Here is a 15671-nt window from a genome sequence, read left to right on the forward strand (position 1 = left end):
CTTATTTATTCAGGTTGATAAACTTTTGACCATGTTATGCCTCTTTACTACAGATACTACTGAGCTTCCTGGTTAGGCCACTTGATGTCAGTGTTGCCTTTCAGGTCCGACTGGTTCAGTTCAAGCAAATCACTATTGTACGGTTTAACCTTTAAATCATTAGGTCTTGAAAGTGAAAATGTGAAAAAAATGTCAATTAACGTGGATCAAAATGTTGTATCTTCTTTATTTGAAAAGGTTCCTCTCATAAATGCCGTGTCCTTGAAGAGTTCATTCTCCTTCACTCTCTGCTGATGCCAAACAAAAAAGCCTTATTTGACTCAGTGGTCACCTTTCCTGTTTCGCGGCAGCTGAAGGATTCTCTTTTGAGAGGATTTCAGGAACCATAAAGTGGGAGTATGCTCAGTGGCCTTAGCATAATGGCCTTTGTGAATGTGTGTGGCTTTGGCTGTGAACCGTTTGGCCTCGGACCGCTTCGCTCGGGCCAAATTTCTTTGCTCAGACGTAAAGCGAAGTCATGTGGACCACCTCGCTTCGGGGTTATACAAAGAGCCACGAACCACTCCTGACCACATCCTCTCTAACACGGCCTTGACATACAGCTGCATTATTAATAGTCAAATAAAGTACAGAAGGCAGTGTGCAGTGATTATAAGATAACTAGTAACACTGAAAACCAATTATCTACTTTTACCCACTGAATAATTTAACCAGACTATTTAAAGTAGCCATTAAGTGCGGTATCTCTCAGTACTGCTGCATTTAATTATGCGTCTGTCTCCTCTGCCCAGATAACCAAGTCCTGCAGTTTGGGAAGCTAGTAAGCACCTCCAACACCTACGAACCCGTCGCCCCTGGAAACCCCAGGAAGCCTGTAACCGTGACAACCGACAAGCCTCTGCTCTGGAGCATGGGCATCCGTGAGGATGGGTAATGACACAGAAGAAATCCTTCTTCTCGGGCAGCATTTGACTCATCAGAACATGTAACTACTTTGCCACGGCTGAGTTATGGCTCACTAGTCTTATGTTTCGCACAGCCTGAAGTAAAATAAGAACAAAAAAAACTGAAACATGTGGCCAAAAATCTCACTAACAACACCGAGTGTCCTCCTGTGATCTAATGATCGAGACGCGGTCAGCTCTGTAGGAATATAAGAATATTCCAAACTGACCAAATAGAGCTGATTACTACTTTTAGTTTTTATACCAGAGTGTTGATCTTCGTAAATGATATTTACGGTATTCTTTTAACACAGATTTTATGCAACACTTGGATATGCTTCTACACTGTGCAGGTGTAAATTCAAGATGGACCATATAGAAATTATGAATATGCACCATTAATACGACCAAAATCCAAGCCTTATTCTATGCCAACATCTGGTTCACTTCATTAAAACACATTTTGATATCTTTTGAGAAGGACCGAGATGACAGCTTGTATGCAGGTATCTGCTTTGTATCACAGCCTACACTATGTGCCTTTGACATCAATGCTCCACTGTCCATTTGTAGCTACCATATTCATATCTGCTAAGTAGAAAATACTGTACACACCCAGCATCAAATTCTCTGTGCCTTTTGATGATGACAGTACTATATTTCTGAAAGTCAGAAAAGGTAAAAACCAAACTGTTGTATACATGCTGCAGCGATAGCAAGGCTATTTGTATAGACGGGACAAAATCAGTGTGTGGGTTTCCATTTGTTTTATTTACACATCGAAATATAAATGTTGTGCACAGAATGTAAAAATGACATCCCTTCAGTCCCCAATCACACCAGCCTAATAACACTTTGCATCGTCGTTTCCTGTCCACGGGTATTGAAGTTTGTGTTTTTTCTTGTCCAGCATTTAACCACCACTAGATGGAGAAACAAGAAAGGCAGTGTTAGTGACTGGAGAAAGCTAAATGGGAATTTAGATACACAAAATACACCGATTGTGTGCATCAGTATCACTTAGATTTAGTATTGTGCCACAACATTCTTCCATAAACAGACAATCCAACTTCTGCACTTTAGGATACTGTATATTCTGACTATTAAGATAACAGCCTGAATGAATATTATTTGAATGTTTTATCCTAATGTGCACAAAAATTAAATCGTGAATGCTACCAGTTTTCTTTGCCCTCGTCTTTTATGTAGTGAAAACTATGTAATTAACAGTACATAAATAACCAATGATAAATGACTATCGTGTGGTAAATGTAAATAACTTTTGGTCTTTGAGTTAATGGTATTCTATCAATTATGTAATAAAATTAACTTTCTCCCTGATGCAAAAGCTAACCCTAATCAGACATTTAAAAATATATATATCTAATAATTAGTGCTCATGTTAATTATAGACGTATTAAAAAGTATTTATAAAATGTAGTCTTTATTAAAAGACTGTTCTTTCTGGTAATTTATGCTTGTAATTGGTTAATAAGAAACGTGTTGACACCATCTAATGTTGGGTGACAACTATAACAGATAAGAACTACGATTTATTGTAGTTTGGACTGTAAATCATTTGTGCTAGAGTTATAACAATACACATAATTCAAGGCTCAATAAATGTTGCCATTTTGGGGTCCTGGTTTGGTATGTTTTCATTGTCAAATATGTCTTCAAATCAGTATCTTTAAAAGTATAAAAGAAAGGTATTCTTTTAAGCCCTATCATTTTATGGATATAATATTTTGCTAAGATTAATCAAATTAACTATGTAATTTGCATCTGGCAAAAAACTGGGATTGTTAAAAATGAGTAATATCTCAATCTTTGTTAGTAGGATATCGTTTTGAGAAGTTCCTCTGTAAATCAAACCAAATAGATGGAGCATGAAAACAATCGACAAACACGTTTAATTAGTATTATACAAAATTAAAGCACTCCACTGGGGGATTTAAATGATATGAGCCTCTTCCAGCTGTGGTAAATAAGTGGTATTTAAATTAAAGAATATCTTTTTCAGAGCTGTATTGGACTACAAATACCTGAGAATACAAAGCCTGTTTTTTTTTAAAATTGAGAATAAGACACTGAATAAACTTGCCATACTGTACCACTGCTGGACAGACATAAATTTGATTTATTCACACATCTTTGCAGTAAGTAGATAAGACAATGCAGTTAATCAAAACTCCCTGAAACTCTGTCTCTCACTGATATCATTGAGACACTTGGATAATGCTTCCCTGGACACACAATCTCTAATCAAGAAAAACTTATTTCTCCTCTGTTCCTCTTATGTCATTAACAATTAGCATTTTACCCCCTTAACTGTAAAAAAAACACTTAAAATAAAAATCAACATAACCAATTGTATGATACAGTTACCATGTAAATAAGTTGTGTGAGTTACTGCTTAATACTTACACAATGATGTTGTTGATGGGGATGTGGATGAGTTTAACGAAGAAACCGATGAAACCCATGATGGCAAACCCAATTGCTGTGGCCATGGCAATCTTCTGAAACTCTGAAGAAGAGGACACAAAAATAATCAAAATATAAAACAAGAATAATCATAATGTTATTAAAGAAAATCACTCATATTGCTGTTTTGGATCCCAAAATCTGTTCGCAGTTTAGCCTTGAGATTGGGGTGGCTGGATTGACACTGCTGCCAACACAACAGAGAGACTGAGGGCCACATTAAACATGAAACCTACCTTTTCTGTCAGGCTTTGTGCATCTCTTTACGAGCCTGATGGAGTCTTTGACGAACTGCCGGCTGGGCTCAACAAACTGCATTACCTGATCCATGTTGTTCAAGCTACAAGACACAATATAAAAACACAGAAAACACAATGTTAAAGCTTTGACTGCGTCTCAGTGCTGACGTCGACTTCAGCATCACGACTCCCACAACGTTATAACTCTTAATATACTATTTCTTTCCATCAAATATTACACTCCAGTTGGTGGATTAGCTTTATGTAAAGAAACAGAATGATATTGAATAGAATAGCAGCTAGATTACCTGTTTGTGAGGTCGTGTTTGATGAGAAGACGAGAAGAGGAGTGAAGGCCACGTAACTGCTGAGCTGCTAGTTAGTGAAGAAGAGCTGACGTATACTTTACACCGCACATGCGCAGTGGCTTCACTCTCTTTGCTCATCTGAGCTTGCATTATTGTCCACACTGACACCTACAGGTGAGGAGGTTCACCTACAGAGAGAGGCTGCCAATAGCATGTTCATGAGAAAAAAATATGAGAATAAAGTCACAATATTACTTTACGAGAAAAAAGAGAATAACTCGTAAAATTACTACTTTACAATATTTACTTTATTCTCATAATACTATGACTTTTTTCTCTTAAACTTATGACTTTATTCTCATAATATTACAACTTTTTTTCTCATAAACGTGTGACTTTATTCTCATAATATTATTACTTTATTCTCACATAAAAACTTTTTTTCTCATAAACTTGTGACTTTATTCTCGTAATATTACGACTTTTTTCACGTAAAGTTATGACTTTATTCTCATAATATTACGAATTTTTTCTCGTAAAGCTATGACTTTATTCTCGTAATATTACGACTTTTTTCTCATAAAGTTATGACTTTATTCTCGTAATATAAAAAAAAAAATCTCGTAAAGTTATGACTTTATTCTCATAATATTTTTACTTTTTTCTCGTAAAGTTATGACTTTATTCTCGTAATATTATGACTTTTTTTCTCGTAAAGTTATGACTTTATTCTCGTAATACTATGACTTTTTTTCTCGTAAAGTTATTACTTTATTCTCGTAATATTATGACTTTTTTTCTCGTAAAGTTATGACTTTATTCTCATAATATTACGACTTTATTCTCAAAGCGATGGCTTTATTCTCATAATATTATTACTTTATTCTCATAATATTATTACTTTTTTCTCATAAAGCTCTGGCTTTATTCTCGTAATATTACGACTTTATTCTCATAAAGCTATGGCTTTATTCTCATAATATTATGACTTTATTCTCGTAAAGTTATGACTTTATTCTCGTAATATTACAACTTTTTTTCTCATAAACGTGTGACTTTATTCTCATAATATTATGACTTTATTCTCACATTAAAACTTTTTTTCTCATAAACTTGTGACTTTATTCTCGTAATATTACGACTTTATTCTCGTAAAGTTATGGCTTTATTCTCGTAATACTACAGCTTTTTTCACGTAAAGTTATGACTTTATTCTCATAATATTACGAATTTTTTCTCGTAAAGCTATGACTTTATTCTCGTAATATTACGACTTTTTTCTCATAAAGTTATGACTTTATTCTCGTAATATTAAAAAAAAAATCTCGTAAAGTTATGACTTTATTCTCATAATATTTTTACTTTTTTCTCGTAAAGTTATGACTTTATTCTCGTAATATTATGACTTTTTTTCTCGTAAAGTTATGACTTTATTCTCGTAATATTATGACTTTTTTTCTCGTAAAGTTATGACTTTATTCTCGTAATATTATGACTTTTTTTCTCGTAAAGTTATGACTTTATTCTCATAATATTACGACTTTATTCTCATAAAGCTATGGCTTTATTCTCATAATATTATTACTTTATTCTAATAATATTATTACTTTTTTCTCATAAAGCTATGGCTTTATTCTCGTAATATTACGACTTTATTCTCATAAAGCTATGGCTTTATTCTCATAATATTATGACTTTATTCTCGTAAAGTTATGACTTTATTCTCGTAATATTACCACTTTTTTCTCGTAATGTTAAGACTTTTTTCTCGTAAAATTATGACTTTATTCTGTAAATCTCAGATGTTTTTTCCCTCAATGTGGCCCTAATACTCCGTAGTACATTTGCTCTTTGGACCTCACTGCATTAGACTTGTATACTATATATACTTAGACTATAAACTGTTACCTTCATCACAATGCTCAAATGTTTTGCAGCTCCAGACAGATTTTCTTTTTTTTATTTTGACTAAAAATGTCTCTTTTGATAGTAAAGGTTGCTGACCCCTGGGTTAACCCCATTCTACTCACTTTCTTAAAGATATCCAGATTTATTCCAACTCCTTTTAGTTGGGCAGCAAAATAGAAAAGCACACAAGACTTGAATTATTTAAAAGAATTAAAAAAATTACAGACTGAAATTATTTGAATATGCACTTATCTCCTTTTCTTTTCCCACATATTATTGTATTTCTACTGAATATAAATATATAAATAGCTACCTGCACTATCCTATTAACTGTGCCTCTGTCTGTGTAATCTGTATGATTTAATAATCTGGTAATAATTTAATCGTATGACACAATGTTTCCTCTTATTGTTCTTGAACATGAAAACACGTATGGTTGTGTCACAGCAGGACAGCTGTGGGATCAGTACTGATACAGGGGACGTCAATTTAATAATTTGAAGTATTAATTTTTGGATCTGATAAAAAAAAAACTCACTCTTTCTCTTACTGTACTAACAAACTATGTAGCTCAATGTTGTGAAGCAAATAAGAATATTTTACTGTCAGTTTATTAGAATAATGTAAGAGAACTGTTTTTCAAAATAGAGTACATCTCTGGAAACAAGACAGCAGACCGATGTGATATATTTTGTTCGGCGAGTGTGATTATAAATCTAAGTCGTAATACACACATTGCTTTGACGGAGCGTTTGTCCTAGACTCCTCGTCGCCACTCCTCTTGTTCATGCCACATTCCATCAATCTTAAATAATCCGTCATGTGATTTAGATTAAGATACTGTTTCTAAATAGAATAGTGGCATTTTCTCTTGTTCCACATTATACTGATTCTACGGTGTAACAAGACCCACACTTACAGTAATACTCATGTCCAGCCAAAGACAAGTACATGTCCTGCAGTCCACTGCATTCTATACACAGTTTTCTATCCATTATTGGGGCCTCAAGTATTATTCACTATTTTGCTGATTGATTAACAGTACTTTGCTAGAGGCAGCAGGATTCCAACATTACTTTTTTACATTTTAATGAATCAACCATGGAGTGATTCACATTGAAATACATGTGCAGTCATCTGTTTGGGTGGCATGGCTAAGACTTTAAGACCCTCAATTCTCTCATTTCTCATTGTCAATACACTGAATTTACCTAATCTCTTTTAAATCTAAAAGGTTAAATGTGTCCCATGTGTCACATTACTGCACCTGAAAAGGTCAACCTAACAGCTTGGAAACATTAACTAAATACACTCAGAACTCATGTACACAGTAATTTTTAAGCAAAAGTCGCAGACAAGCAGATATGTTAAGCCAGTCTAGTTTCATTTTTACATTATGAACATGTTGTCACATAAACTGAATTGTAGGTTTTTCCTTCCTCGTCTAACACAAAGGCATCTGAGACTGCAGATCACGTGATACTAGGCTGGTCAATGAAAAAAAAGGAATCATTTTAGACCAATGGCTCATGTTTTTACTGATCAATAAATGCACATTATAATACTTTAAGTGATACAAAAGCTGAACAAGTGCTTTAACTATCAACCACAATACTGTATGTGTGCGCTGATGTACAGTAAATGTTACTTTGAAAAAGGGCTTTTGGAGACAGTTTGGAGACAAATTATTAGAGACAGAAAAAATAGTCTGAAGAAGAGCTTGACACTTTGTTTCCATCTCTTACATGTTCTTCTGTCCATTAACTAGTATTATTGTCTGTATATGCGTGCTTTTGTAAACTTTTAGAGCCAAATTGTTCTCATCAGTTTGTCTGAGGCATGTAGTGTATTTTCATCCAAAGCAAGACCAAGCTGACTAACGTCTTTACAAGCTCACAAGATAGAACAGCATCTGCACTCAAGATACAAAACTGACTAAACACAGAATGCGCACATGGGTTAGTAAAAGTACAGTAAAAAGACGTAAAGTTTTCATCATGCAATCTTGTCTCATAAATACAATTTGACTAAAACGTCTGATTCATTTTGATATTTTACAAAATAAAAGAGCTCTTGGTAGTGATCCAATGACTTTTGTACTGCTCTGTTATAAAACGCACTTGTTTCACGACATTAACAGTAACATTAATGCCTCTATATGAAAGTGCGTAAAAAAGTGCTCTTTAAAAGATGATACGTAGAATACAATGTCCTTTCACTGCACGGTTAATTTGCCGCTGTTCACTGCCAGGTGATGCCAAGCAAGTTGCAGCTGATCTCCCACAGCTTTTGGGCCGAGTCGTCATCAGAAGCCGCCCTTGAGCACCTTGCAGGAGCGCAGTCACTGTCAGGGACAGAGAGCGACCATTACACACTTGAGTGCTGCATTTATGTGAGTGTTGTATAAGAATAAAAAACCCTCAGCTACACAAGTCTGCCCTCTGAAAGCTCTTGTATATAACCAATTGTAGGTTGGCTGAAATACTGCGTGTACCTGAAGTACCCTCCGCTCTGGCTGTCCAGGCCTGGCTCCACGGCACAGTAGATGGTGGTCTGTGCTCCCTCCAGTGTTGTCTTGGTGAAAATCCTGAAGATCTTCACTGCCACCTGGATACACTGGTGCTGGTGTCTCCACAGGTCAGACTGCACCACCCCCGGGTGCAGGGAGAACACACTCACCCCTGTACCTGCAACATGTATACACCTACGCAGTCACCTACACACATACTGTATATACATATACTGCATATGTCCATCTTATTAACATTTGCACACTCTGCTATGATTTTGCATACAATTTACACATATTTCTGTTCAAAATATGCTTCTTTTTCAAACAACAGCTGTATCAGTTAAATATGTAAAATAGCCATAGTTGTTCTTTCTCTTTAATGTCTTATCTTCTATTTTTTTTTTTTTTTCATTTAAATCTTAATGCTCTTAGTTTTGATAGCTATATTCCAGATCTAGATAATCAACCATTAGACTGTGGGGTTGTAATATGAAAGTAATTTCCTTCAGTTCTTGGCCATTAAGCAGAAGAAAGTACAATGGATTGAGACGACCAAATGGCTCATTTCCAGCAAAAAGTCTGATTGAATGAAATGTAATTGCTGCACTTCTTCAGAATGAGAAAAGAAAATGAAATTAGAACGAACACTTATGCAAGCTATTCAGTGTGAAAGTGATGGTTAGCTTGGACTTGCTTACGTCAGTCTTTTCAAATGTAAAACTGAATACAATGCTGCTTTTCTGATTTTGCAAAGGCTATTCAACAACATGAATTTGTGAGTCAAATTTAATACCAAATGTGTAACTAGGTAATTCTTTCTTTCTTTCTTCCATCCCTTGAAGACGTGTGCTTATGCATGCACCATCTCACCTCACCTTGTAACCGTTTGGCGAGTGAGCGTGCAAAGAGGACGTTGGCCAGCTTGCTCTGCCCGTACGCCTTCATGGTATCGTAACTCCTCTCGCTGTTGATGTCATCCAGTCGAAGCCCGGTCCAAGTGTGGGCCACCGACGCCACGACGACGATACGGGCAGGAGCTGAACGCTTGATGAGGTCCAGCAGCAGGTAAGTCAACAGGAAGTGACCTGAGGAAAGTCGTGAGACACACACTTTCAGGCTATTGTCTCACGTTACCCAAACAGGGTTCTGTGTCTGTCAGACGGTCTGAAGGGGAAACAGAGAAATAACAAAATGCATAGCAAAGGGAAGGCAGATTTTTTTTTTTATTATTCCAACTTCCTTCTCATAATATTACAACTTTTTTTTTCTCAAAATATTACAACATTATTCTCGACTTCCCAGAACCCGGAAGTATGTCATAAAAACATCATAGTATAGTATGTCATAAAAAACATAATAATATAGTATGTCATAAAGAATCATAGTGAAGTATGTCCTTAAAGAAAGTCCTAGTATAGTATGTCATAAAAACATCATAGTATAGTATGTCATAAAAAACATAATAATATAGTATGTCATAAAGAATCATAGTGAAGTATGTCCTTAAAGAAAGTCCTAGTATAGTATGTCATAAAAACATCATAGTATAGTATGTCATAAAAAAAAGTCATGGTATAATATGTCATAAAAAGTCATAGTATAGTTTGTCATAAAAAAATCATAGTATAGTATGCCATAAAAAAGTCATGCTTGAATGACTAAGAGCCTTACTGCATTATATTCCATTATATTTTTATATTTATATACATTTTTTAAATTATTTCTATTCTGAAGTTTGTTTATCTTTACATAAGTAAAGTCATTTCGACCATAAATTGGTGCATGAACATTCACCAAAATGCAGGAAATGAAGTGTTTGTCGCTCAAAAGTCCTCGGGGAGGTCCCCCAAAGCAATGTGTCCCCACCAATGTTGAAATGAGTATTTTTGCTTTCCTTACTATTGTTCTCTTTTTCCTGTTTCACTGATGACCTAAGCAGAGTTTGTCGCTACTTAAAGTACACATGCACATGTAAAGGATGTTTTTGAATGTACAGGTATGTATTTATGTATGTGTGCGTGCATGCGTGTGCGACTGTGTGTGTGTGTGTGTGTCTGCGTATGTGTTCGCATATGTGTGTGGGTGACCATGTTCGAGCACAGACTGTTCCTCTCTCTGTCAGCCTGGGACAAAAATACCACCGAGGAAAAGATCATCTGGAAGGAAGCCATAGTTCAAAACACTGACAGCTTGAAGGAAACAGTAACTCTGGTTCATTTTCCTGACTGACACGTTGGCCAGCTGGGTTGTACATGTGTTGTGCGGCTCTGTTAATACCAGCTAATATGGATTCAAATGTTTGTAACTTCTTTAGTAGGAAAATCCCTCATATCACTATGTGATCGTATTAATAAATCCCTCAAAGACATGAGTGCCGACTGTATGTTACATCAATTACCAAGACTGAGAAGTCTCTCTTTTAATTATCTCACTAAGCCAACTAAACCACTTCACTGCATTTACTGCGTAATGACAGATTCTTGTGTGAAAATGCACGTTATCATGGATTTAAAATCCAGGTAGAGACGAGAACTTCCTGTATGACTTACCCAAATGATTGACACCTAACTGCATTTCAAACCCGTCAACAGTCTTGGAGTAGGGACACATCATGACGCCTGCATTGTTTATCAGGATATTCACTTGTTTCTCCTCTGAAAAGAAGATACCAAACCAAAGAGTTAGTAATAATTTCCCATTAGTATCATATGTTAAATTAACGACATAAATGCAGTTGATGTTTTGGAAAGTGGACTGCATTTACATGGCGCTTTTACAGTTTACAGCCTCTCATTAACCCATGCATATATGCATAAATTGTGGTGCAGCTGCAGTATGCAAAGCAAAATCAGGACTGACTCTGCCATTTACGGAGATATAAGCGGTTAGTTCCCTATACCTTTGTTGATGAGTTCAGCAAACACTCTGATGGACTTGGTGTCCGAGAGATCCAGTTTCCTGATGACCACGTTCTCATTTCCCGTGTCTTCCAAAATATCCGTCCGGGCCTCCTCTGCTCTCTCAAGGTCTCTGCACGCCATGACGATGCGTGCACCTGAAAAACAAGGGCCAAAGGTCACAACTTGATGATGATGATAATGGCATGATCCCCCCATTACACACTACTTTCCTCCCATAGGAACTCGAAACCTTTAAATTGTCCCTATAGGTACAAGTTTGTTTATGTGTTTCTGAGAGGCTCCAGCCCCCTCAAACACAAAACTACAAAAGCATTGCTCATTCCCAGGCACACAAAGCTAACTACGTCAATCAAGGAGGAAGCACGTGAATCTGCCTCAGTGTACTTCTGAGCTCATCCTCTAATGTTCCCCAACCTCTCATTCAGTATCTCATTTAGCCAGCTGCTCCGCTCGCATGAACACAAGACCCTCTCAACTGTGTCATTCTCACTCGCCTCTGACGCAAATTACGATGCATTCTCCTTAATGAGCCCAGAAAAAGGGGCTTTGAGGACACATACACACACACACACACACACACACACACACACACACTCTCACCAGCGCACAAAATATGCATGCATTCCCACACAAACTAACAAATAGAGAGACAATTCCCCCCCACCACACAAAATAGCTGCTGTGCCCACCAATTATGGAAGAGGAGAGCCATTAATCAGTTGGAGCGTAGCGTCTGTATCCCATCAGTGTCTTTGTCCCCCCCCCAGCTGTTCCCATGTGGGAAGACCCAATTGTTCCCACATTTCCCTGGTAGCCAAGTTCACTCAATTAAATAACATAGTAAACAAAAGTGAGAATGGAAGGCCATACTGAGTCAAGTTAAAGATCATGCAGCACATGGTTACACTGTTATGCATGCAGAAATAATGTCAGTAAAGGACAAAATGTAAATAATGGCTTAAGTCAAACCTGATCATATTCTGTATTATTCAGATTCAGTAATATGCACGTTATGACCAAACAAACGATTTCAAAGGTTGAGATTCAGTTTGGATGTTACCTGATACAGCACCCCAAGGAACCACCTTCTGTTATGAATCCTCGCAAATCTAATCACGTTGTCATCATGTCATTACATAATCACATTTACTGAAAGGTGATACAGCGATCGGACGGTTAATTCTCCAGAAGCAAAGACCACAACAGTAGTGTTATTATTTTCCTCTGGCAGTGATGGTTCTGTTTGTGTCCTCTCTTTCTTTTGTCACTTCTCACATTATGCTGTATTTATCTTCATTTTTATTTCACTTTTTTATTACAAAAATGTGTTAACATACAATGGTTGCCCTTTCATTTACAAAATAAAACACACATGTGCATTCACACAAATGGTTGTTTTCAAAAAAAGAGGTTGTAGATGCCATGCTGAGCCTTTTTAAGTGCAAACCAATGAAAAAACTGAATCACGCATGCGTGTGTGTGTGTGTGTGCGTGCGTGCCTTCAATCTCTCTTTGTTGCCTGTCTGGCTCGAGCAGACCCTCACAATGCCCCCTCTGTCCCCTTAATGCATCGTCTGTCTTCCATCACTGCCCCTTGGATTGGTGAAGTGTTAACCAAGGTGCTCATTTTGGTTATCTCTTTTTCCATCTGCCCTTTATTTCGCCCTTGGAATATGTAAAAAGGTTAAGGAGACAATACAATCACTTGAAACAGCATGTGATAGTCCCACCAAAACAAGCACACACTGAATAAGCACAAAAGCAGCAGGATTAAACCTGATTCTCTGGTGGAGGTCTGCGGACAGAGGGCACAGTCAAAGATCACGCTTTATAGCTTTAAACAACCCTCAAGCATTAGAGAGTGCTTAATTCCAGGGGAAAGGGTTGGAATGTGTAAGTCACAGTTTGAAAGTCAGTGAAAAGAAAAGAAAAGAGATTCAGGTACACATTACAGCGAAGGAGCCAGAAATAGACCGAGGCAGATGGAGAGAGACAGTATACCTCTTCTCGCCAGGTCCCTGGCCGTCTCTTTTCCAATACCAGTGTTGGCTCCGGTGATGATGGCTGTTTTCCCATCTAACCTCTCCTCGGATGACCAGCGGTTACAGCACACACTCCTGAACAGCACACAGCAAAAAACACATGTTGGGAAAAAAAAATAGTTCCCTTCATAATAAGTATTATAAGTTTCCAATCCCCACTGCTATTATTGCTGTATAATCTACTTTGTTTAGCACACACATTCACTCAGAATATGTTAACAGGAAAATCAAAAATCCATAAATTGATGATTACAGAAATTTGACATTTGTTACATTTAAGCACATTATGTGTATGTATGCTTGCTATATCCTGTACATATAATAGGTATTTATATTCCCTGATTATGATTATGATATGAAAACACCTGGCTATTTTTCTGTAAGTATTAAAGAAAACATTCAGATTGACAACAGCACACACTCCTGAACAACACACAGCAACAAAAAAAACACATGTTGGTAAAAAAAGATAGTTCCCTTCATAATAAGTATTATTTTTTACATAAGTTTCCAATCCCCACTGTGCTATTATTGCTGTATAATCTATACTTTGTTTAGCACACACATTCATTCAGAATACGCTAACAGGAAAATCAAAAATCCATAAATTGATGATTAAAGAAATTTGACTTTTGTTACATTTAAGCACATATGTGTATGTATGCTTGCTATATCCTGTACATATAATAGGTATTTATATTCCCTGATTATGATATGAAAACACCTGGCTATTTGTCTGTAAGTATGAAAGAAAATATTCAGATTAACAAAAGCAAAAACATTCAGAGTGGTTACTTCAACTGTTTTTCATTTACTAATGACTGATGATGATGAATAATTTACAAAGAGCAAAAAAAATTGGGTCTGAATCGATGCTATAATTACACATTTGTACACAGGTCTAATCATATCCAAATCTGCTGCTGGCACAGTCTAATCTAATCTCCCTAAAATCACTAACATTCCTGTTAGAAATAGAGCCAACAACCTAACCTTTTGAGGTATTAATAGCGGTTGTGTGTGTGTTTTCCTACCTGCAGTACATTCTTCCTGAAGAGCAACAGCTTCCAATCTCAGGACCAGTGAGCCACTTTGGCAAAATGAGGGTTACCTCCTGGATTCAGTCCTCCTCATCGTGTCTGTGTCTCTCCCCACCCCGCCGCGACAATAACACGGCTCAGCCAATCAGAAGCGAGCTGACGCATAATTGATTGGCGACTTGCAGACTGTGGATCCGCCGGCTGCTGCTGCTGCTGCTGGAGAGACTCAAGTTACAGACTGAGCTCACCACAGAGAGAGAGTGGGAGGAAATCTATTCTGTCAAAAGAGAAGAGTTGTTTTTGTGACACCACTGAGACAGTCTCCGTATATCCTCCTGGAAACCGAGTAAAAAAAGTGTCTTCCAATTTATTTTTTTGTGTGATTTCCTTCCTATTTAGGGTTAAAAGAAAATCTTACAATTTAGACTTTTTAAATTTGTATTTCTAATTTTGCAATATGTCCACTGTAGTGGACCACAGGACCATTTCAGTGTGAAAAGACAGCCGCATTTAGAAGATACACAAAATAATGGCTATAGAGTGATATAAAACCAAGAATACATTCAACTTGATTTAAAAAAACACATGACATATCACTGGAAAGCCCATGATGTCCTCTTTACAATACCCCAGGAGTTGATAGAGTAGGTCAAAAGAGTAAAAGGAGATGCACGTGGACTAAATGTCCACTACATAGGACACATGTCAATGGGCTGGGTCTCAGGAGGATATAACCTATTTCATGCTGTGATTTTATCATGATACTATTGCAACATTGCTTCCTGGCCACTTGAGGGCCTCCAAAGTCAAACTGGACCAAGTTACCAGTCATGAGGATTTCTAAAATTAGCTGAACACTGTAAGAAAAAAGAAAAGAAAAATCATAATCTTGTTAAAGGACCAATATGTAATATATTTACCGTAATAAATTATAAAATGACAATGATATGTCATCAGAGATTAAAGCAGCAGTAGGTAGAATTAGAGCAAATATGATTACAAAAAGTTATTTTTATAAAACGGTCACTATATCCTGACTGTTATATTTAGTTTCCCACAAAACATTTAACTGGATACATTAGTATTTATATTTCTGTGTGTGTGTTTATTTGTATGTGTGCATGCATCAGTATTACATTCATCAATATGTATACAGCTAAAGCATCATCTCTTAAAGCAGCAGTAGGCGAGATAGGAGCAAATATGATTACAAAAAAATATTTTTTATAAAACAGTCACTATATCCTGACAGTATAGTGCATGAGACAGG

The 15671-nt window shown here is 36.6% G+C and overlaps 3 protein-coding genes across 6 annotated transcripts in view; 1 reads left to right on the forward strand and 2 right to left on the reverse strand.

The window, feature by feature from the left end:
* tpk1 (thiamin pyrophosphokinase 1) overlaps positions 1–1867 on the forward strand; it is a 76398-nt gene extending 74531 nt beyond the window's left edge. For all 4 annotated transcript variants that reach the window (XM_074622126.1, XM_074622129.1, XM_074622128.1 and 1 more), the window contains one exon: positions 792–1867. In XM_074622126.1, the coding sequence (XP_074478227.1) occupies positions 792–934 (143 nt within the window). In that variant the 3' untranslated portion in view covers positions 935–1867. The remainder of the gene's footprint in view (positions 1–791) is intronic.
* Positions 1697–4122, reverse strand: sec61g (SEC61 translocon subunit gamma). Its single transcript, XM_074622134.1, has 4 exons — positions 3979–4122; positions 3668–3771; positions 3372–3474; positions 1697–1867 (listed from the first exon to the last, which is right to left on the reverse strand). The coding sequence occupies exons 2-4, from the start codon at positions 3759–3761 to the stop codon at positions 1858–1860; spliced, it is 207 nt and encodes a 68-aa protein (XP_074478235.1). The 5' UTR covers positions 3762–3771; positions 3979–4122; the 3' UTR covers positions 1697–1857.
* Positions 4123–7041: 2919 nt separating this feature from the next.
* LOC141759709 (retinol dehydrogenase 12) lies at positions 7042–14683 on the reverse strand. Its single transcript, XM_074622004.1, has 7 exons — positions 14396–14683; positions 13321–13436; positions 11298–11453; positions 10948–11052; positions 9274–9483; positions 8381–8573; positions 7042–8230 (listed from the first exon to the last, which is right to left on the reverse strand). Exons 1-7 carry the CDS (start codon positions 14404–14406, stop codon positions 8128–8130), a joined length of 894 nt encoding a protein of 297 aa, XP_074478105.1. The 5' UTR covers positions 14407–14683; the 3' UTR covers positions 7042–8127.
* Positions 14684–15671: the final 988 nt, after the last annotated feature.

Source organism: Sebastes fasciatus, chromosome 21, assembly GCF_043250625.1.
Source record: "Sebastes fasciatus isolate fSebFas1 chromosome 21, fSebFas1.pri, whole genome shotgun sequence".
Classification (NCBI taxonomy): Eukaryota; Metazoa; Chordata; class Actinopteri; order Perciformes; family Sebastidae; genus Sebastes; species Sebastes fasciatus.